The sequence below is a fragment of the Simochromis diagramma genome, unplaced genomic scaffold (genome assembly GCF_900408965.1).
Source record: "Simochromis diagramma unplaced genomic scaffold, fSimDia1.1 OVJJ01000205.1, whole genome shotgun sequence".
Lineage (NCBI taxonomy): Eukaryota > Metazoa > Chordata > Actinopteri > Cichliformes > Cichlidae > Simochromis > Simochromis diagramma.
In genome coordinates this window covers 5,042,470-5,063,680 of record NW_024386782.1, presented here as the reverse complement: position 1 = coordinate 5,063,680, position 21,211 = coordinate 5,042,470, and the positions used below count along the sequence as shown (strand labels likewise).

The 21,211-nt window shown below is 39.1% G+C and overlaps 3 protein-coding genes across 5 annotated transcripts in view; 2 read left to right on the top strand and 1 right to left on the bottom strand.

Moving 5' to 3' along the window:
• The window catches only part of yes1 (YES proto-oncogene 1, Src family tyrosine kinase), a 35,150-nt gene extending 32,726 nt beyond the window's left edge, over positions 1-2,424 (top strand). Inside the window, exon 12 of the mRNA XM_040017951.1 lies at positions 509-2,424. Coding sequence (XP_039873885.1) covers positions 509-717 — 209 coding nt within the window. The 3' untranslated portion in view covers positions 718-2,424. The remainder of the gene's footprint in view (positions 1-508) is intronic.
• Positions 815-8,621, bottom strand: clul1 (clusterin-like 1 (retinal)). 2 transcript variants are annotated; one of them, XM_040017963.1, is made up of 9 exons: positions 8,269-8,618; positions 5,995-6,130; positions 5,664-5,812; positions 5,403-5,573; positions 4,475-4,910; positions 4,021-4,143; positions 3,723-3,937; positions 2,904-3,082; positions 815-2,703 (listed from the first exon to the last, which is right to left on the bottom strand). In XM_040017963.1, the coding sequence occupies exons 2-9, from the start codon at positions 6,095-6,097 to the stop codon at positions 2,688-2,690; spliced, it is 1,392 nt and encodes a 463-aa protein (XP_039873897.1). In that variant the 5' UTR covers positions 6,098-6,130; positions 8,269-8,618; the 3' UTR covers positions 815-2,687. The 2 variants fall into 2 exon arrangements, with proteins under 2 accessions (XP_039873897.1, XP_039873906.1); XM_040017972.1 differs by lacking the exon at positions 815-2,703 and having other exon boundaries at positions 2,900-3,082; positions 8,269-8,621.
• A 2,720-nt stretch (positions 8,622-11,341) lies between these two features.
• colec12 (collectin sub-family member 12) overlaps positions 11,342-21,211 on the top strand; it is a 46,931-nt gene continuing 37,061 nt past the window's right edge. The window contains exons 1-2 of one of the 2 annotated variants that reach the window (XM_040017911.1): positions 11,342-11,795; positions 15,083-15,133. In XM_040017911.1, coding sequence (XP_039873845.1) covers positions 11,789-11,795; positions 15,083-15,133 — 58 coding nt within the window. In that variant the 5' untranslated portion in view covers positions 11,342-11,788. The remainder of the gene's footprint in view (positions 11,796-15,082; positions 15,134-21,211) is intronic. The other variant, XM_040017902.1, reaches the window with a different exon arrangement.

Below are 21,211 nucleotides of genomic sequence, written 5' to 3'. Positions count from 1 at the left end.
TAACTGCAATCAATTGGTCCAGTATGTGTAGCCTCAACATTGGTTCATCCCTTGAGCTCGGTGCCTTTTTGTGCTTGAATGCTTCAAAGGCAAAAATAAATGAATACATCCGTACAAGGACTGAGTGAAAATTAGTGAAAAAGCTGCCAATGTCCAAAGAAAACTTTGAGGGATCTTCAGAAATTCTGAAGATCTATTTCTCATGACCATAATAAATAAAATAAATTATATAAAAAAACGTCTAGTTATATTAAACCACCAATTTATGAAATTTTATTCCCATCCATCAGAGTGCACAGCTTCACTCGGCACATAGGTTAGATGGTGCGATAATCTCCCTTTTTGTGTGTCTATAGTGTAAATTTCCACGATTACAATCCCATTGCCTTACTTAGATCAAATAAATGAATAGATGTATGAAGTACCTTTTGTAATGCATGTTTGGATAACCTGACTATATAATGGCTGTCCATTTATATTGTATTTCTTGTCCTTTTTTTCCTTTAAGGCATGGTGAATCGAGAGGTACTCGAGCAGGTAGAGCGAGGTTACCGCATGCCCTGCCCACAGGGCTGCCCCGATTCACTGCACGAGATGATGAAGCAGTGCTGGAAGAAGGAGCCAGATGAAAGGCCGACCTTCGAGTACATCCAGTCCTTTTTAGAAGACTACTTCACAGCCACAGAGCCACAGTATCAGCCAGGAGACAACCTCTAGTTGGGAGGATCTGGGACTAACTCTGGCAAACCGCGGTACATCGGCAGAGATCAAAATCCAGGAAAACCAACGTTTCTGCTGAAGCTGCAGAAAATACTTTTTTTTTTTTTTTACAAACTTTTCCAAACTGACATACCTGATGTAGAGGAAGTAGAGGTTTGTCCCTTGTGTACCTGGGGGGCCAAATATGTGGGGAAATGTCCAAGCGGGTTGAACTCTGAGAACTGTGCATATCACAATAATCCATATAGGCTGGCCACAACACTGTGATCCAAATTTTCAAATGAATGGTTACTCACGGATGCATTTTTTTAATGAACGTTTTTTTTAAATGAGAAGTTCCCCTACCCTTCCTCCAATCCACCACCTTTTTAAATTAAATTTAACAACAAAAAGTCTTTGATATTCGAGTGAGAGCTTTTATATGTATATGAGTTTGGTATGAATATGTAGGTTGATAAGAACAGACTGCTGACAAATCAAAGGAAAAACCAACGGCGACTCAGTGGGCACAAAAGGGGCAAAGGATTCGAGTATTTCCTTTAATTTGTCAGCCATATGTATGTAGTGGGCGCCCAATTACTGTGTGAGATGTTACGTATGTGCTCTGACTGTAAAGTGTGGAGCATTATGAGGTGGAATAAATGGAGGAGGGAAAACGGTGGTATCGTATGGATGCAAGAATGTACTGAGAGATGACCGCAGATGTACATACAGTATGTATAAAAAGTGTATTTGAGCAGGTGTGACGAGGTGGAAGAAGCAGGAATAACAAGTGTTTTATGATTCTTTTTTTAACAGGGTTGTTTGAATCTCAAATGAAATTTTCTTTTCTTTTTTTTTTGTCATTTAATCTGGGACTTGAAATCATAAAGAGGTATTTTTGCTAATTTACAAGTGCAAACAGTTTTTCCTGATTAACGTTTTGTATAAGAAAAGAAAAGATTAGACAGTTCAGCTGTGAAATTTAATTAAGATTGTCTTCATCTTTCTATAAGATTTGCTTCTTGTCTTTCTTTCCCTGTTGCACAGCTCTGATTGCTACAGAAGATTCTTGTAGATTTCTCTTCATTATTGCACACATCTACACAGTCGAATTTTGCAGCGCCGTGACTGACGGTGCAGGAGTCGCCATACGTGGGACTGTGTGCAGATCGACACTGTCCTCATTTCAGATTTTGCTGGAGGGAAAAGCTTTATCCTAAGCTACAACCTCAACCAAGTATTCTCATAGGTTTGAAATGCAACTATGCAAAGCCATGTGGTGATGTTTAATGAAGCATCTCCAGTGGTATTTGCATGTGAGCAGCTCCGCTCTCCTATGATTTTCATAGTTCAGTCCCCGGCGGTACAGATGATATATCACTTCGTGTGCGAGTTAACTAGAAACAGACAGACAAAACAAACACCTGGCACACACGGTGTTCCAGACAGGGCTTTAGTGCTTTTACAGATCAAAATCTAATAACAAATTCTTAGAAATGCTTCCATTCTCTGTCCAGGTGTGTGTGATGGGGAAATTTGGGAGTATGAAAGCTACAAAGATGTGAACTTTTTTGTTGTTGTTGTTGTAATTCTTTCTGTTCATCACTCAAAGAACATATGTGATTGTTCTTAAACATAAAGACATGGGGACTTGAACTAGTAGGGACATGAATAATGAAATTAATGAGAAAAGTTACTAATAATGATTTTTGTACAGGAAAATAAATAAAAGGTTTACTCAAAGGTTACTTTTACTACTTGTGTTCTTGACGAGTTGCAGTGATCTTCTTGAAGAGTCGGACCCAAGACATCCAGGTGTTTTCTTAAACGTGGCCATTTTTAAAAATTCATTTAAATTTATGCTTCTTTTTACTTTACTGAATACCGATGATTTCTGACTTTGATTTGACATTTGAAGATTTCAACAAGATGATGGCTACAATACAAACATGCTCGAGTTGTATTCACTGTTGCACACTGCAGTATTACTCATCTTCAAACCTGTAAAGAAGCAGAGAAAGCAATACCTAAATGATCTCCACCGTCGTAGTAAAACTGATGAATATTGCATCAATATTTCAGAAAGATTCAGCCTTGCTATCTAATGACATTTCTGCCTTTTTCTTTAAAATAAATTATTAAAAAGGACAAGTGATACTGACAAAAGCATGGGTGAAGGGTTCAGTCATTCTGGCTCTCACCTGACCATCTCCTTGTACTTCTCCAGAGCCTCTCGAGCCACATACTGAATGAAGGCTGGGTCCTGCAGCTCCAGCTCACTGGGAACGGTGAGGGTAAGCGGAGGAGAGTTTAGGATGCTTACCTCCACCTTGGTCTCACGAACAGCCTCATTCTGTTCATTGTGGCTCTCTGGTGCCACCTGGAGAGTGGAAGAAGTCATTTTACATCAAGCACTCCTTTGCAGTGGCATATACAATAAATATTCCACTTTTACGATCAGATTTAAAATTTTCCTTTTTGCTAAAGCTTAAAGTTCGGGCTGGAACAGATGACTGAACCATTCCTATGTTACACTGCTATAGGTGAGTGCTGCTGGGGAGGGGCTTCCCGTGATGCACCGAGCATTTCTTCTTCACTCGTCTCTTTTCACTCTGTGCATTTATTCTCCACTGCTGTGTTTAATCATTAGCAATTAAACTCTGGCTCTCTTCTATATTTTATCTTTTGTCCCATTTTCCTTCCCTCACCCAACCAGGCATAGCAGATGGTCGCTCCTCCCTGAGTCTGGTTGTGCCAAAGGTTTCTTCCTGTTGAAAGGGAGGTTTTTTTTTTCCCCACTGTCACCAAGTATTTGCTCATAGCAGGTTGTGTGATTGTCGGGGGGACTATTTTATAAATGTTTGCGATTTAAATTCGGTTTATTGAAGATTTAAGAGTTCCATGACAAAAGCTCTGTGGATATACCTCCATTTAAATTTCTCTTTAAGAAAACATATATCTGGTGTTTTTATTTCATATTTCATCATAGCTTTGCCACCTCTTCCACCATCCCTCCTCACCTTGGTGATGTGGAAGATATTTTGTGGAGCGCTGCTGTTGCTCACAGCCTGAGCCACCCAGCTGTATACAGCCGACATGTTGCTGAGCCAACTGACTGTTTCATCAGTGTGGTGCTGGACAATAGACAAGATCTCATCAAACTGCTCTTTGGAGATTTCCAGCAGCTGAGAAACGTCATCCAACTCCACGTGCAGTTCCCGAACACTGGGACACTCTGGAGCCAAGAAGAAGATAAAGTTTTAAGTTTCAAAATGTCAGCTCGAATAAACGTCCAGGTTGAGGCTGGTGGTTGCTCACCTGTGAGCAGAGCTCCCTGGCAGTTCTCACACTCGCTCTGTAGCTGCCAGCACTCTGATGTCTGTCTGCGGAGGGCTCTGCACAGCTTCCTGTTCTGCAGGAAGCGAGGAAGACTTTCCCTCTCTACAACAGAATTTTTTATTTTTATTTTTTAGTTTGCTAACACTTTATGGAACAGCTAAGAATAATAAAACTCAGTCTGTACAGTTAACTTACAAATATGAAAATGCACTGAAATTTGTTCAATTACATTTAAAATGATTTCAACTCAGTAGTTCCAAACCATGTGACACTGGGAGCAAGGAATCTGCATATTTTAATTCCAACCAATTCCAGCAGCACCTCTGTTATAAATTTACAGATGGAACCAGAGAAATCTGCAGCTGTTATCATTTTTTGTATATTTTTAACCACACTGGCACACGTGAGGCAAACTGCTCGGCTTAATCATTACCTTTCTTCTTCTCCTCCTCCACTGTCTTGTGGATATCATCAAACACCTGGGTCACCACAGCTCCAAACTCATCCACCACACTTTTAGCAAAGTCAAAGAAGGATTCCAGTACTTCCTCTAGTCCCACACCCTGCAGGAAGCCCGAGTCCCGGGCAGGGTCGTAGGGATCAGAGGTGGTTTCTTCCATCAGGATATCGGTGTTGTTCAGAAAGGCTCTCTGAAGAGCTTTGTCAAGCCTGCTGTTCAGCTTAGAGACCAGGGTGACGCTACGGTTCACCAGCATTCCCACTTTATTGACCAGTTGGTTGAAGGAGTCTTCCATCTGGACGATCTCTGTGTCTGTGTTGTTATCCTGGTTTACCAGAATGTCCCCTGCTTCCAAGTTGGGCTCACGGGGACCAAAGCGCCGGGAAACTCTTTTAAAAAAGTTTTCTACCTACAAAACAGAAGTGATGGAAATTGATGCATTTCACAGAATAGAATAGAACAACTGTGATTTCAGGATTGGGAGATAATTCAAAAACATCCCGTTTTAGCTGAATTTAGCATCTACTACTCAAACATCAGGATTTATTTTGAGGTATTGTTTTATTGTTAATATACAAAAAAAAACCCCAAAAATGCTATTATAACAAATACACAATGAAAAAAATTAATTAATGATAATGAATTAATAAAATAATATTTCAGTTTTTGTCTCAGTATGTATCTATTTTTAAAATGGATTTGCACTCAATTTTTATGACTCCCATTACTGACTAATGTATTCAAGCGACTTCAGTCAAAGTTATTCAATGCATTGTTATGAAAATACAACAGTCTGTCAGTGGGAGAAGATTGCGCCAACTGTACAACTGTCATTTTTCAACTGAGAACATGTAACTTTATTTCTAGCAGCATTATTTGAAGGGCATGGAAGTCTCCATACCTTAGTATGGAAAGAAACAAAGCCCCTGCGGCAGGTGGAGGTATAGAAGTTTTTACATGCATCCTCCAGACAGGGTCTGCAGTCCTCCCACTCAGTCTGCAGGGAGTCTTTGCACTGCTCCTCTGCCTCTTTTAGCTTCTCAGTCACCTCCTTGGCTAGTTCTGCTGCCCCCTGGTGGTCAAAATAGGATTCTTTAATATATTTTCATCATTGACTTGAATCTTTTATTTTCTTTTGCAGGAAATCAAACGTGGATCCAACCTTCTTCTTTTCGCTGCTGTTTCTCAAAGACCTCATCAGGTGTTCATGCTTCTGCTCGTTCCTCCACATCACCTCCTTCATCTGCTTCACCCCATACAAAGCTCTCCTTACCTCCTCATCCACAAGCTTCTCACCACCCAGTGACAACTCTGAGAAAACAAAAGGAAACTGAGTGCATTTTAGTCTACACATAAACACACTATTAAACCCTAAAAGTTTAATATTAAGAACAAGAAACACATTTCCTTCAAAGTCACTTACATATATTTCTGAACAAAAGAATAATTAGATGAAACAAATCTACTTGGAAGAGTCTGTTCTGCAAACTCACGTTTTAAAGTGTCCTCTGAGATGCCTTCACCTTGATCCGTAGGTACAGAATCGAGGAGACCCAGCGTCACCAACAAAAGTGTTAAACCCAGCAGGAAGTTCATTTTGGAGCTCTGTCACAGCGACTAATAAAAAGTCTGACAGGATATACCAAGTGTGGTTTAGGGGTTATGTATGAAACCGACTCACATTTAGACACTGAGATTTAAACACAATTAGAGCCTATCTGTGCATAAACTTTAAGATTGTTATCAAAGAGATCGTTTTGCAAAGATGAGTAAGCAAATCATGGCATCATGGTGACCTCTCTTTTAAGGTCAGTAGATTAATATGCTAATAATGCTACACATAGTTACTTCAAATGTCAGTTTTGAGACTGACAAGAACTTTTTGAGTACAGCTAAATCTTATTTTTTATGTACATTACAATTACAAGTTATAATACTTTAAATTGATAACAACTTAAATACATATAGCATGTTCATGAGTATTTTAAAACCTTTTTAACTTGATATTTATCCCTAAACATTTAAACATTCCATTGTTTTAATAGTCAATGAAATGAATGCCACATGTGAACTATATGCACAAAAATAAAAAATACTCAAAATAACAATTATACTCAAAATTATGTCAAGTATATTAAGATGGTGAACACCTGCACTTTGCACTTGGCTTTACTGCACTACAAACTTCTAAAAAGGACGATGAAAATAACATGAATATATAAAGAATATACTTATTTCCCTTTAAATGTAACTACTCCCCAGAGAGTGAGCTGCCGAGGCGGAGGTTTGTGCTCTCTGGAGTTTTTTTCTCAGGCTTTCTTTTCTTTGCTTTCAAATCTAACAGTTTGACTTATTTGTGCTTGCATACACAAATCCATCTTTATCCATTTTCAAGAAAACAATAAGTGCTATCTAGTCAGCCACAAAGGCGACAGGATTTAAGGGTGAGCGTGAGCCTGATTTAACGTGGTCATACCGAAGTCTGCCACTTGGTGGCGCTACACAGCCACTAGGCGCTGAAAAATCCGGATGATCTTATATCGTCGTGTTGGTGTTGTTCCTGGAACAACATAGTAAATGTTGTTCCAGGATCAACATTGCAAGTGACCAATCACATTCTTCTGACGTCATTCTTTGGCGCACCAAGCCATTCGTGCATTTATGAAATTCCAATGTTGCAAGGACAATATCAATTCTGCTTAGCGTTTATTAAAGGGTTGGGGTCAGGGTCAGGGTCAGATCGTGCGAAAAATCCCACCTCTCTCATACTTACTTCTCAGTTACCATATTTGTTTACATTTCACCAATAGTTTCCTGCACAGAATAGTGATCACTATACTTTACTGCATTTAAACAAATTTAACTTATATTGTTTAGAGCAATGGTGTAGCCTGTTATGACTCTATGAGGAGGGTTTGCCCTTTTTCTTTTCTTATCTTTTTATTCATTTGGCTGACTGAGTTTCGTTTTTACTTTAAGCAGCACCAGTGTGAGGTCAGCAGCAGGGTTAGGGTTAGGGTCACCAAGCAAAAGGCACCGTAGGGTCAAATTCAGCTCAAAAATCTTGCAAGCTGTGTTTCCGACAGGGACATCTGCTGTGTCAGGAGGTTAAGCTCCATAAAATCACAAGGATACACAAAAGAGGAAACTTTAAAAATACATTTTTGAATTGTTTTGAGTTGGGTTGCCAGTTTGGTAACAATTAAATCATCTGCCTGCATTTTCTAGAGCCTGTGCCTCAATTATAAGCCTCGTGAGTTACACAATTTGGCATGCAGCAGGGATTTACAGTAAACAGGGATGAACTTTTTAGGGATGTGCTAATAACAGCTTCTCTTTTCTATTTTACTGTCTCCAGTTTTTATTAAAATATGTTTAAACTGATTCAACTATAACCCAATAACAGACTCCTGTCTTTTCCTTGGCGTATCTCACTTTTTGCCCTTTGCCAGCTGACATCCAGGATGAGTGGGTAAAAAAAAAGGGGGAAGAATGGTGTAATTTTTTTTAACATGATTTCATTATTTATGGTTATGGTTAGGAATTTAGGTTAATTTTTAAATACAGCTGATGAATATTTGAATTTTATTTATGGCAATAATTAAAGTATCTATCTATCTACAACTCTTGCTGTGCCATCGCAGCTCAGGGAAAATTTCCGACTTCACTTAGAAAAAGCGTTAATGATAAAAATTAGCTGAAGAAGTGTTGATTAACCAAAAGACAAACATAACAACAACAGAGCGATTACATGAGGCACAACTCACCAGCAGCAGACTGAAGGTGCTTCTCTGTCGACCGAAATAAACAAAGTGGTCGGTGTGGACAGATCTCGTCAGGATATCTTGACCTGGCGAGATCCGTTGGTAATCTTTCCACTTCAGCTTTATCCTATTACTGTCTTTGCTTGAGGTTGATGCCCGTTAATCCGGCAGTCGTCACACTGACTGAGTGGTTTGTTTTGGACAAGAGACTGCTTAGTCACATCAAACGTACTGTTGACAACCAGAAAAATGTATTTATTTCAAATGTTGTAATGGGGTATCGGCACATGTCAGACAAGACTAACCATCAGAGGCCAGAAGCCTTGTACGTGCACATTAGAGGCTGAAAGGTTTGAGCGAGGTTTACTCTCTGGCTGCCTTTTATATGAGGTGCAGAGAAGATGTCCCTGAAGGGATTCAAGTTAAATAACCACAAAAGAGTCAAAGTGTCTCAGAATCAACTGCAAAATCTGATTACATCTGCCAGCAGCTGTACATCTGTGTAAAGGCTTTTGGAAATGTTTGCTGCACACACAAATATTAATGTTAAATTAACCATTAACCAGTCAACCAAGCAACCAAGCACACATGGTTGTCTCAGTCCTGTTCACTCACACACACACACACACACACACACACACACACACACACACACACACACACACACACACACACACACACACGAGTGATATAAACACAGTGAGCTGATCTTTACATGTTATTCTTTCTGTTGTTAAGCTTGTTTTTTTGTTTTTTTGGACCTGAGCCAGACTGATCTCATAACCTATACTGGCTCAGGTGAAAGAGGTGAATAGTACACTCTGTTATATATTATATGAATAGAAGCCAGTCCAGCCTATTTTTTAGTAAAGGGACACATTCCTCTCAGCAGAAAGCTGTTTCCATTAAAAGTTTTCATTCTTGGTCAAATGTGAGGGACTCTCTCACTGCTGCTCCCATCATTCTCAAAAATGTGCCCTCTTTGCATGGTGTGACCCACATAATAGAGTCCTTATGGATAATAATCAAAAACAGCCAGTGCTTCAGCCTCACTGACACCTTCTGCACCTGGTTCCTATAACACTGCAGGGCAAACCCGTTCCTCCCATGTCCTTCCATGGCTCAGCTCAACATAAAACAGTTGAATGTATAAAATGGCACTTGGCTGTGTAAGATTTCAAGCACACAATTACTCATCGAGAAATTCAGGTCAATTTTATTTATATAGCGCCAAATCACAACAACAGTTGCCTCAAGGCTCTTTATATTGTATAGTAGACCTTACAATAATACATACAGATAAAAACCCAACAATCATATGACATCCTATGAGCAAGCACTGTGGCGACAGTGGGAAGGAAAAACTCCCTTTTAACAGGAAGAAACCTCTGGCAGAACCAGGCTCAGGGAGGGGCGGGGCCATCTGCTGCGACCGGTTGGGGTGAGAGAAGGAAGACCGTCTGTGGAAGAGAGACAGAGATTAAAAACAGGTATGATTCAATGCAGAGAGGTCTATTAACACATAGTGAGTGAGAAAGGTGGCTGAAGAAGAAATACTTAATGCATCATGGGAATCACGTAGCAACCTACACCTATTGCAGCATAACTAAGGGAGGATTCAGGGTCACCTGGTCCAGCCCTAACTATATGCTTTAGCAAAAAGGAAAGTTTTAAGCCTAATCTTAAAAGTAGCGATAGTGTCTGTCTCCTGAATCCAAACTGGAAGCTGGTTCCACAGAAGAAGAAGGCCTGAAAACTGAAGGCTCTGCTTCCCACTCTATTTTTTAAATACTCTAGGAACAACAAGTAAGCCTGTAGTGTGAGAGCGAAGTGCTCTAATAGGGTGATATGGCACTACAAGGTCATTAAGGTAAGATGGGACCTGATTATTTAAGACCTTGTATGTGAGGAGCAGGATTTTGAATTCAATTTTGGATTTAACAGGGAGCCAATGAAGGGAAGCCAAAACAGGAGAAATCTGCTCTCTCCTTCTAGTTCCTGTCAGGACTCTTGTTGCAGCATTTTGGATTAACTGAAGGCTTTTCTGGGAGTTTTTTTGGACTTCCTGATAATAATGAATTACACAAATAGTGCTGGGTGTGTGTGTCATGTTTAATATTGTGGCACTGATCAAAGTCTGAAGTCCTGGGTTGAAGACATAAGCAGAGAACTGAATTATAATGAATGGAACTGTTAAAAACTGTTAAAAACTGTGCCACTCATGTCAGCTAAGAACAGAAAACTGAGGCTACAATTCACACTAGGAACTCATAAGGATCCTTGCAAAACAGGTAAAACCCATTGATAAATTATCTTGATTACAGCCTGTTTACAAAGAGGAGCAGGGATATTAGACATGAAAACAGATACAAACATTGGAAGTGACTTTTTGGCATGACACCTGCATTAGCAGCATGGACCTAATAAAATGTGTGTGACTGTATTTATTCATCTGATAACCCCTTTATTCAATATTTGCATCTTTTTCCATTTTATTGAGCAGTTATTTATACAGACCAAAAGAGAATGAAAAGAAATGTGGAGCACTATTGTACTCAGATCCTCAAATGAATACCAGTGCTCCTCATGTATTCTGGACGCGCTAACACCTCGTGATAATTAGCTCCCCAAGCGACCAAAAGAGAAAAAAAAATCTTCTCCAATTTCTTCACATTTTTAACTGCGCATATTTAAACAACTGGAGCTCCTCTTAAAAAAGTAATAATAATAAGAATGATGACATAAAAATAAAACTATAATATGGAAAATCTGAAATTAAAATAGAAGTCTTCTACCTTTTATTTTATTTTATTTTATTTATTTATGTGTTTATTTAGTTAGTTTGCCATGAGACAAACATTTCAGTCCACTCTGAGTTCTTCTTCGGTTTTGTGTTTTCGGACATAAAAACTGAACCAATAACGGGGAACACAACATTTGGAATCACTATAATTCAGAATCATTCTCCCATATTAAGACTGGGGAAATCAAAATGAACCGCACAATGGCAGCTGTGCGTGTATGTGCAAACACCCTCTGCACAGATGTGAGGAACACGTGGTTTCTCCAAGCAGCCACTTCCTCTCACGTATGGATTCCTTCACTTTGGAGTTTCTCCTGTTACTCTTGCGGGTGTGACTGGAGCGCTCATGACTCGGATACACCCTCAAACTCAGCATCCCTTCCAACAACCACATAACTATTTTACATTTTTCCTCCCTGCTTTTTTAGAACTTCTTCTTCCATTTCTTATTTTTAGCAAAGTGCGTCCTTTTTTATGCAGCACTAAAGTTACCTGCGCTGAAGGAGGTCTAGCTTAAAGAGCTGCGGATGGAGCTTTGAAATCTTATTATTGTTATTATTATTCTTTTTAATAACCTATCAACACGCTAAGGAAACCGGGAAAGCCCACGGATTCAAGGTGCCTTGGCGCATAACGGGAGGTTTCGGGCAAATGCCACTGCGATGCTGTGGATGTGACTTCAAACAGCAGCTTCACAACGGTAGAGTCCTGTAAACCACAATGAAAGGTAAGCTCAGTCTGGGGAAAAAAGTTTTAAAATGATGGAAAATATCTAAATAGCAAACTTCGGTCTACTTTCTATTTACCCCACATTCCTCTCGCGCTTTTTTGTCACACTTTTCTGCGCGCGCTCTCTCTCTCTCTCAGTCTGGGGCATGAGGAATGCGTAGGCTACAACTGGCGTCTAACATCTGGAATCAATTAAGGCACTCTGTTTGGGATTGTTTTGCATCTGTCCACTGCTGCACATCAAACACTAACCCGTGTTAGGAGAACTTTTCAAAACTGAGGAAAAAAATGAATCATGGTGCAGTGTGTGACAGCCTCGGGAGGGAGAACGTGTTGTTTTAAATCAAGGTTTAGATAAAGATTTCCCAGATGCGATTCTCATGTATTGCCCTGGTGTTTTGGACTAAATTAAGCTCCTCCATGTCAGTCTCTGAGGTCCAAGCTTTATAGGTCAGTAAGCTGTTTCCCTCTTACAAATAACAAACACTGGTTACTGCCATCTTGTGGTCTCTCTTAGAGAGCTTCACATTTTGACCACATTTTTGATCATCTCTGGGATTTCACATTATTTCCGCCCAGCAGAATGACAGACATTGCCCTTATACTTTCAATTTCTGATATTCCTGATTTTAGAAAAACAAATATAATAATAATAATAATAATGATAATAATAATAATAATGGAAGGGGAATGATTTATGGCCTGACCATCAAATTAAAGAATTCAGAAATTATGGCACTGCATAACCTCAATGCAAAAACAAAATAAAAACGCAAATCATATAAAATCCATTGTTAAGGCAGGTAAATACTTGCTAGGATCAGACTCTACAGAGTCCATACTCTGTAGAAATAGAGGAAGTGCATTCTGCAATCTGGGCGCAACAGCTTGGAAGGCTCCTCTCGAGTTCTGAAACGGGTGTGGGGGACCACTAGAAGGTTTTGATTCTTGGCCCTTTCTTGTTTAGACAAGTAAACAGACGATTACAGTAGTCCAGTCTTGTAGAGACAAAAGCATGAATTATCATCTCAGGTTCACTTGTTGACTCAATTAATCTAAGTTTTGAGATGTTTCTCAAATCACAAAAACAGGTTCTTACTATCCATTTTAAGTGTCACTCCAAGGAAAAAGCTTGACCAAGAATAAAACATAAATTTGGAGACCTTGGAGAGTTTGTGACCTTCAGAAGGCTTAAATGAGCAGTATAGCAGAATATCATCAGCAAAAGATGATAAGAAACATCAAGAAACTGCTGTATTATCTGGCCTAAAGGAAGAATGTACATCAAAAACAGAATAGGCCCCAGCACAGAGCCTTAAGGAACTCCACTCTACTGAATCCTACTGCTTATTTTTATATAGATATACAGACATGGAAGTGTAATTTTTTTAAAAAATTTAATCTTGAATGAAAAAGTAGAAAAGAAAAGAAGTTTAATTATTTCTTTAAAGTGGTTGTGCTTTACAGATACTGCACATTGCTAATACAAGCAGAGATTTTAACAGAATAAATATCAGTATATATTTACACTGTTTATCTGTATGTATTGTTACTGCTTTCATTTAAAATTTGAATATAAATGTGAAGGGACGTCTTAATACAGAAGATAATTAAAGGCAAATAGATACTTATAGAAGGCAAACACAAAGAGGCACTGGACTGCTGTAGGATTCAAGTTTTAAGATACTGATGTTGATGGGGCCAATATATTGGGCGATATTAGCTGTTTTTCAGTATACTGGTATCAGCATTTAAAGAAGAGATTGAAGAAACACTCTTCAATTGTGTTATGATTATTAATGCAACTTTTTTGTTGTCAACACTTTTGGAATGCTAGCTGATCCAAGCAAAGTCAGGCGGCGCAGAAACAAGTAATCCACCACTTGCTGTGACAATAAAGCACATTATTTTTCTTTGTATTATCTTAGTAAGGACTCATAAATATCTATATATAACAAATGTTATTGAAATCTGGCAATGTTTCATCTGTCTGGTAGAAAAAAAATATCAGCCAACATATATATCAGAGTTCTAAATCAGTAAATATCAGTAACGGTCTGAAAAATCTTATATTATTATTATTATTATTATCATTGTTATATATTTTAAACTTTCTTTTCCATGCAGGACTTTGTTTATATCAGAGAGACAGATGGCCTAACCTTCCAAAATAGACAAATTGTGTCCTCTCAGTATTATGTAACTATTAGTCTCAGTAGTATCCGCTTCTGGAATGTTAAACAATCTTTCTTAAGTATCCTGGCCCCATGCAGCAGTACGCATCGCCAAATCCAAATAACACTCACTTTGACTTGTGCTTTTTTCAGGTCAGCCCTTCGGGTAAAATTCCATTTCCCCAAAACGACTTTTCAGCAGCTCCAGACTTACACTGATACAACTATTGTAATGGGATGTTTTCATGTTACTTGGAAACATAAACAGGAAAGAGGTTGTTGGGGGTGTAGGGATAGGGAAACACAAATTGTAAGATTGGTTTAGTATGTTTTACAACACTTTAGATTGTTCTGGTCACCTCTTAGCTCCATCTGCTCTCTGTCCATGGAGTCTGCTAAAAGGTCAGATTCATTTATTTCAGTACTAGACCTTGGAAAGAGGCAGCTTCCCATCACATATTTCTTACTTCTCCCGTTTCCAGCTGAAGAAGCACTGATAGAAAAGAGTCACTGCTCTAGTCTTCAGACATCTATTGCCCCTTTTAAGGTTATATAGATGAAAAAGGGTTTTTGTCATAAGATTATTGGGATATGTTCTGTTTCTTTCTTTTCATGGGTTAGAGTTGTTCCCACAGACATGGGAGAATAATCCCACACAGTGGTTTTGGGGGTTCAATCCTGTCAAGGTTGGACATGTTGATAGTCTGACTTAAGCGATCTCAGTTGGACAAATTTTGGACAATTTTTTTAAAATGTCAAGGGCAGATTCAGTGGGCAACAAATATACATTTCCTATATGATTTTCTTACAGTAATCTTTGAGAGAGACATGGTTTTAAATATCCTCTACAAAGGAATATTTTGATTTAAATTGACTGGAGAAGTCTGTTCTTTATTAAACTGTAATTTGTGTAGAAAACAAAAGCTAATCTTACTTGTTTGCTTAGGGTTTCAGTAATGTTTCAATCTCTTCATCAACAGGCACAGTTTACAGTATATTCAAGCTGACATCTCTTTATTTCTGTCTGACTGAATTTAACATTGTATTGGTTTTTGGTTTCTTTTTGTTTACTTTCCATTAAATTTTATCCCTTTTGCTGTTCTCCTTCCAGACGACTTTGCTGATGAGGAGGAGGTGCAGTCCTTTGGTTATAAAAGGTTTGGTAAGTATAAAGTGACTTCTGGAACCATCTGCTGTGACCACCTTAACTGGTTCATATTTCTTATGACACATCAGTGATTTTGCACACTTTTTTTGTGTGTGTGTCTTGGCTGTAGCCCATCTGCAATAATCCTTGAGGTTAAATGCAGACTGCAACTCATTTCTGAGAAAGGTACTTATTTTTGGCTGTAGCTTTCATTTTTATTTTATTTCTTTGTTATAATAGAAAAGGATTACAGTGGAACGAGAAACCACAATATCCTGGGTGTTCCTGACTAGCTGATAACTTTGCAGTTTTATCAGCACATGTGCACTTCTGTTAAACCCTGAGCTATATAAAACATAAAAACTGCCTCCCACTGGATCTCTTCTTGGGTCTATTTGGGTCTTTAGCAGACAGGTTTGTTGCCTTACCCACTCATCAGGTAATATATATATATATACCTCAAAACAGATGTTGTTAACATCCTAGATGTATGGCTATATTGATATCAGCCATTGGCTTGTGACATGTGCAGAATCTGTAGGCAACAGGAAAGATTTCTGATATGTAAAGTGGATCTGAGAGTCCACAAACACTACATAAGATTTTCTTTTACAGAGGAGGTACCCATTGTTGGATGAAAAATGTACATTTCAGACATTTCTGTACTGGCTTTACTTTTCAGACACCATGTGTGGTGCTTAAATGGAATGCAGTTTCCTGCAATTCCCATAAATGCCCAATAAAAACAGATCAAATTTTATCCCTTTAATATTTGAGTGTTACAGAGTCCTTAGTGTTTATGCAGCCTAAATGCAGTGGGTGAAATACCTACCTTAAATAAGTTAAAGTCAGTTTAAATTTTATGTGTAGAGATCCAATTTGCAGGAACAGTCTTCTAATTTTAGGTAAAGAACCTACAATTAGAGAGAAACAACTCTACAAGCAAGCATTTAGTGACAGTGGGAAGAAAGAACTCCCTTTTAACAGGAAGAGACCTACAGCACAGCTAGACTTCTGTGTGGGGGAAGCTGTCTAACATGACAGTTTGGAAGGAGAAGAGAAAAAGGACAGCATAGGGAGAACTTTGGGAGAAAGAAGACAAGTCAGTGACACACAATATTAGCTTGTAATTGCATTATTGGTGAAAATAGGTGAGTGAAGAGGAAGAGCTCAGTTAATTATAGGAAGTCCCCAAACAGCCTGAGCCTATAACAGCATAGTTAGGTAATGGCTCAGGATCACCTGATCCAGCCTCGACTATAAGTTTAATCAAAAAGGAAAGGCTTAAGTCCAGTCTTAAAACTAGAGAGGGTGTCTTTGTCCTGAATCCAAACTGAGAGCTTGTTCGATGGGGGAAGGGCCCTTAAAGCTGAAGGCTCTGCCTCCTGTTCTTCTCTTGGAAGCTCTAAGAACCACAAGTAAGCCTGCAGTCTGAGAATGAAGTGATGTATTGGGAGAATATGAGGTCTCTAAGATATGATGAAGCTTGATTATTCAGGACTTTTTATATGGAAAGAATCATTTTAAATTTAGTTCTGGTTTTAATCAGGAAGAGAAACTAATGTAGGAGAAATATGTTCTCTCTTCCTGGTTCCTGTTTGTACTCTTGTTGCAGCATTTTGGATAACAATGTATCTCATGTACAAGACGTTCCAAATGTTGTTTATTTTTGCAAGTAGCTTTTGTTTATTTTCTAGGCTGTCTATTACTGTATGTGCGTTACACATAAATGCATGTGCTGATCCAACTCTTCTTACAAAAATAGGGCAGTATGCATTTCTTTGCTTCCAAACCAAACATCGTTGTTGCTATGAATGTGTTTTTGTGTCATTCAGACAATAATTATGTTGCCCATTATTTATTCAGACCATCTGCACTTTTTACTGAGCTGTTTGACCTCTGGTTTCTAAACAGCTGCATGGGATCACATAAGCGATAAGGGAAGTTGTATACCAAAATTGTATTTTTTCAAGTAGCTGCTGGACTTGAAACCTATCAAAACTGCTCTTTGGCATAGATTCTGTACAAGAAACACAATCTCGCCTTCCCCAGCAATATTAGATTTTGATTGGCAGGGAGAAATTTGTTTCATGTTTTCTCAGACCTTCAAAACATATTCACTCGGCACGTCATTTCTATATTTTTCATACTAAAACTAGTCATTTAAGTCCTCAGTCTTATAGGGAAGCATCAGCATTTCTTGTTTGTCCACTCAAGATGTAGTTTGATGTTTCGATATAAACAGTCACATACTATGAGCAGATTGATATTGCGCTCACGTCTTTGCATAAAACAGGGAGCTAGAAGCCATGAAGACGGGAAGCTTAGAAAAACATGTAGCCTGCATAGTTTATACATCCACCCTGCATTTCAGGGATTTTCTCCAACACAAAATGTTAAACTGTACCTTTAACTTGTCTCCTACACTTATACATTAGCAAAAAATGGTATGTTGCCCTGCGTCTCCTATGTCTTCTTTTAATGACAGGAAAGATGGTGTTGACTCATTCTGACATTTACTTTTCACAAGTGGTCTGTTTTCCCACTGAGAGTACGTCCAAACCTGAGAAGTTGCTGAGCTGCTTCCTGTGTCCATACTGGAGGTTTATTCATTGCCGGCCCGTACTCCAAAAAAGAAAATGAGACAGAGGTGGAGTGTGGGTTTCAGGTCTGGCCTGTGCTGTGTCAGCAAAATGCCAAAGGAGAGAGAGGGAAGAGGGAAGTGGAAAAATCTATTTTTTATTTTATTTTAAAATGCTTCCTTTATCTTAGCATCACTCAGTGCCCAGTGGTTGTTTTTGCAGTTTGTAATCTGCATTTATTTTTGACTAATTCCACAGGGAAACATTTTTCCATTGTTTTGTTTTTGGGTTGTTGGTTTTTTTGTTTTTTGTTTCTTTTTTTTCTTTTTTCTTTTTGGAGCTGATGAGTCACGTTCTTTGCTTGACTTATTTTTGGGAACAAGTGGTTTTAATTTATGCAGAGTTTATTACAAGAAAAGAATGCTTTCTAAATGCCTCCTTGTTACTTGCACCCCACTTCCAGAACACGCATGCATGCACTTTATGTTCCGTTGTCGTAATGAAAAAACACTTTCTGGTGTTTTCAATAAAGACCAGGAGTCTTGGGAGGAAACAGAGTGAAAATATGAATATGACTGCAAACAGAAAAAAACAAACTTAAGAAACTAGGTAACTAAAATAGAAACAATGAAGGACAACCCCCCCCAAAAAACTCTCTCTCTCTCTCTCTCTCACACACACACACACACACACACACACACACACACACGCACAACTGCTGGTTTGTTCTGTTTGACCATACACACAGTCAAGAGAAGATAAGTTAATCCTGGATTGACCAGTGATAGTCTGGCAGGAATGGACTTGTCTGTGGGGGCCAGGGTAAAGCATGCCAGAAGGGCTTCTGTTCAGAGCATCAAAGAGGGACAGTCGCAGGGCAGCTGAACAGACCCAAGGAGATTAGATTTAACAAGGTGCTGGAAACATTCCTCAGAGATTTTGATCCGCAATGATATGATAGCATCACACAGTTGCTGCAGATTTACATGAGGCAAATCTCACATTCCACCACATCTCAAAGATGCTCTATTGGATTCAGATGTGGTGAGTAGGGAGGCCATTTGAGTACAATGAACTCATTGACATGTTCAAGAAGCCAATTTGAGATGATTTGAGCTTTTTGACATAGCACGTAATTCTGCTTGAAGCAGCCAAGAGAGGATGGGTACACTGTGGTCATAAAGGGATAGAGTTAGACTGTTGCATGTAAGCATTGCCCCAAAGTGTGCCAAAAAAATCTGTGACAGTATTACACCATCTCCAGGATTATACTATCTCCGGGGGGTTAAACCATAAATACAAGGAAGGATGGATCCATGCTCTCATGTTCTTTATTTAAAATGTTGCAAGAAAAATTTAGGCTCTTTAGACCAGTTAATTATGCAGTTTTGGTGAGCACAAATTGGGAATGGGAACTGTAGTCTCAGTTTCCTGTTCTCTCAGGAGTGGCATCCGGTGTGGTCTTCTTCTGGAGTAGCGTATCTGCTTAAGGTTCAATGTGTTGAGTGTTCGGGGATGCTCTTCTGCCTTCCTTGGTTTGGGGCTGAGAAATATGAACTCAAGTCAAAATCACCACTATGTGATCAATTGTTTTCTTCTTTTCATTTGATGTTGTACCAAAAGTGTTCCCAAATATCGGACACGGCATTTTTATTTGGCAAAAGCTGCTCAAGTTTCACAGTCAGCTCGTTGTTTGAGTTTTGTCAAATAAAATCAAATCAAATCACTTTTATTGTCACATCACATGTGCAGGTACACTGCTACAGTACATGTGAGTGAAATTCTTGTGTGCGAGCTTCACAAGCAACAGAGGTGTGCAAAAATACAATAACATAAGAACAAGCAAAATATAAGACTCATGCCGAATCTTTTCAGTCTCCTGAGAAAGAAGAGGCGCTGTTGCGCCTTCTTCACTGTTTTGTTTATGTGTACTGACCACGTAAGATCCTCAGCCAGATGTACACCAAGGAAGCGGAAGCTGCTCACTCTCTCCACAGCAGCACCATTAATGGTGATGGGGGTGTGTACTTCTCTGCACCTCTGGAAGTCCACTATCAACTCCTTTGTCTTTGCGACGTTGAGGGTGAGATGGTTGCCTTGACACCAGTGGGTCAGGGCGCTGACCTCCTCCCTGTAGGCCGTCTCATCACCTTTGGTGATAAGACCCACCACTGTAATGTCATCCGCAAACTTCACAATGATGTTGGAGTTGCTAGTGGCCGTGCAGTCGTAGGTGTACACACCCCTGTGGAGCACCAGTGTTCAGTGTGATGGGGGATGAGGTGATGCTGCCCAGTCTGACCACTTGGCGTCTGTCAGACAGGAAGTTAAGGATCCAGCTGTGTTTTAAAGGGGACGGTACATGCTGGAGCAGTAACACAATTTAAAAGCAAAAACAGGAAATAACTGTCTTCGGTAAGATTCCTATACGCTGATTTCCTTCGAGAACTGGATATTTTCTCCTGTTTTTAACAATTCCTTCTAAACCCTCGAGATTGTTGTGAGAAAAATTCCCAGTAGATTAACAGTTTCTGAAATACTCAAAACAGCCCATCTGGCACTAACAGCCATGACATGTTCAGAGTCACGTAAATTCACCTTTGTTCCCCATGCTCAGTTTGAACTTCAGCAGGTCATCTTGACCATGTCTGCATGGCTAAATGCATTGAGTGGCTGCCATGTGATTGGCTGATTAGATATTTGTGTTATCATTTACTGTAAACCAGACATTAAATGCAGATTTGTTTGTGGTACATCCGCTAACGTTGGTCTTTGATGCTCACATTATCACTAATAACAGTGCAGTAGTTATTCACACATCATTTGTCTCAATCTACAGGGTTCCTCTAAAAAAAACCCTTTATCTATTTATTCTTTTTTCTGGGTTGTGAGTGACTTTAGTGTGTCATTATGTGCGTCAGAGGCCACTGTTCCCATGCATGTTGTATTCATTAAGGAATAGTACACGTAAGTTGTTGCCACGTTGTTTTTTCCACATTCTGCATAAAGATAAACCTTTCTTGACGTCACCCTGCTTCCAACTGAGGGCCTCTTGAGTGTATAAGCAGTAGTAGATTCAGCTGACCATAAATTCTTTCATCTTCAATGTTTGACTCCAAATTTGTGGAAAAGGGTGTTCAGATGTGAAAGCCAGGTGGGGTGGAACTGCAGTGCGTCTGGCTTTCTTGCAGTAGCAGAGTTAGTCATTTCTTACAGACCAACAGATTTTTTTTTTTTAGCCCTGCCATAATTTTAGTTGTGTAGCCTGAACCACTAGCCTAACCAAACCTTAAGCATATCTCAACCATTCTTTTGTTTCTGTCCCCAGTTGAACCCTCATGCAGAGCACGATTGTGAATACACTTGTACATAAACATAGGAGAATAGAGTGAATAGAATTTTCCATAACCAGCATTTGTACGCAGATAGTAGGAGTGCAAACTTAATATAAACTGCTTTGTATCCAAAATAGGTCTTAGCCATGCACAGCTGGATGTTTTATGGTGTATAT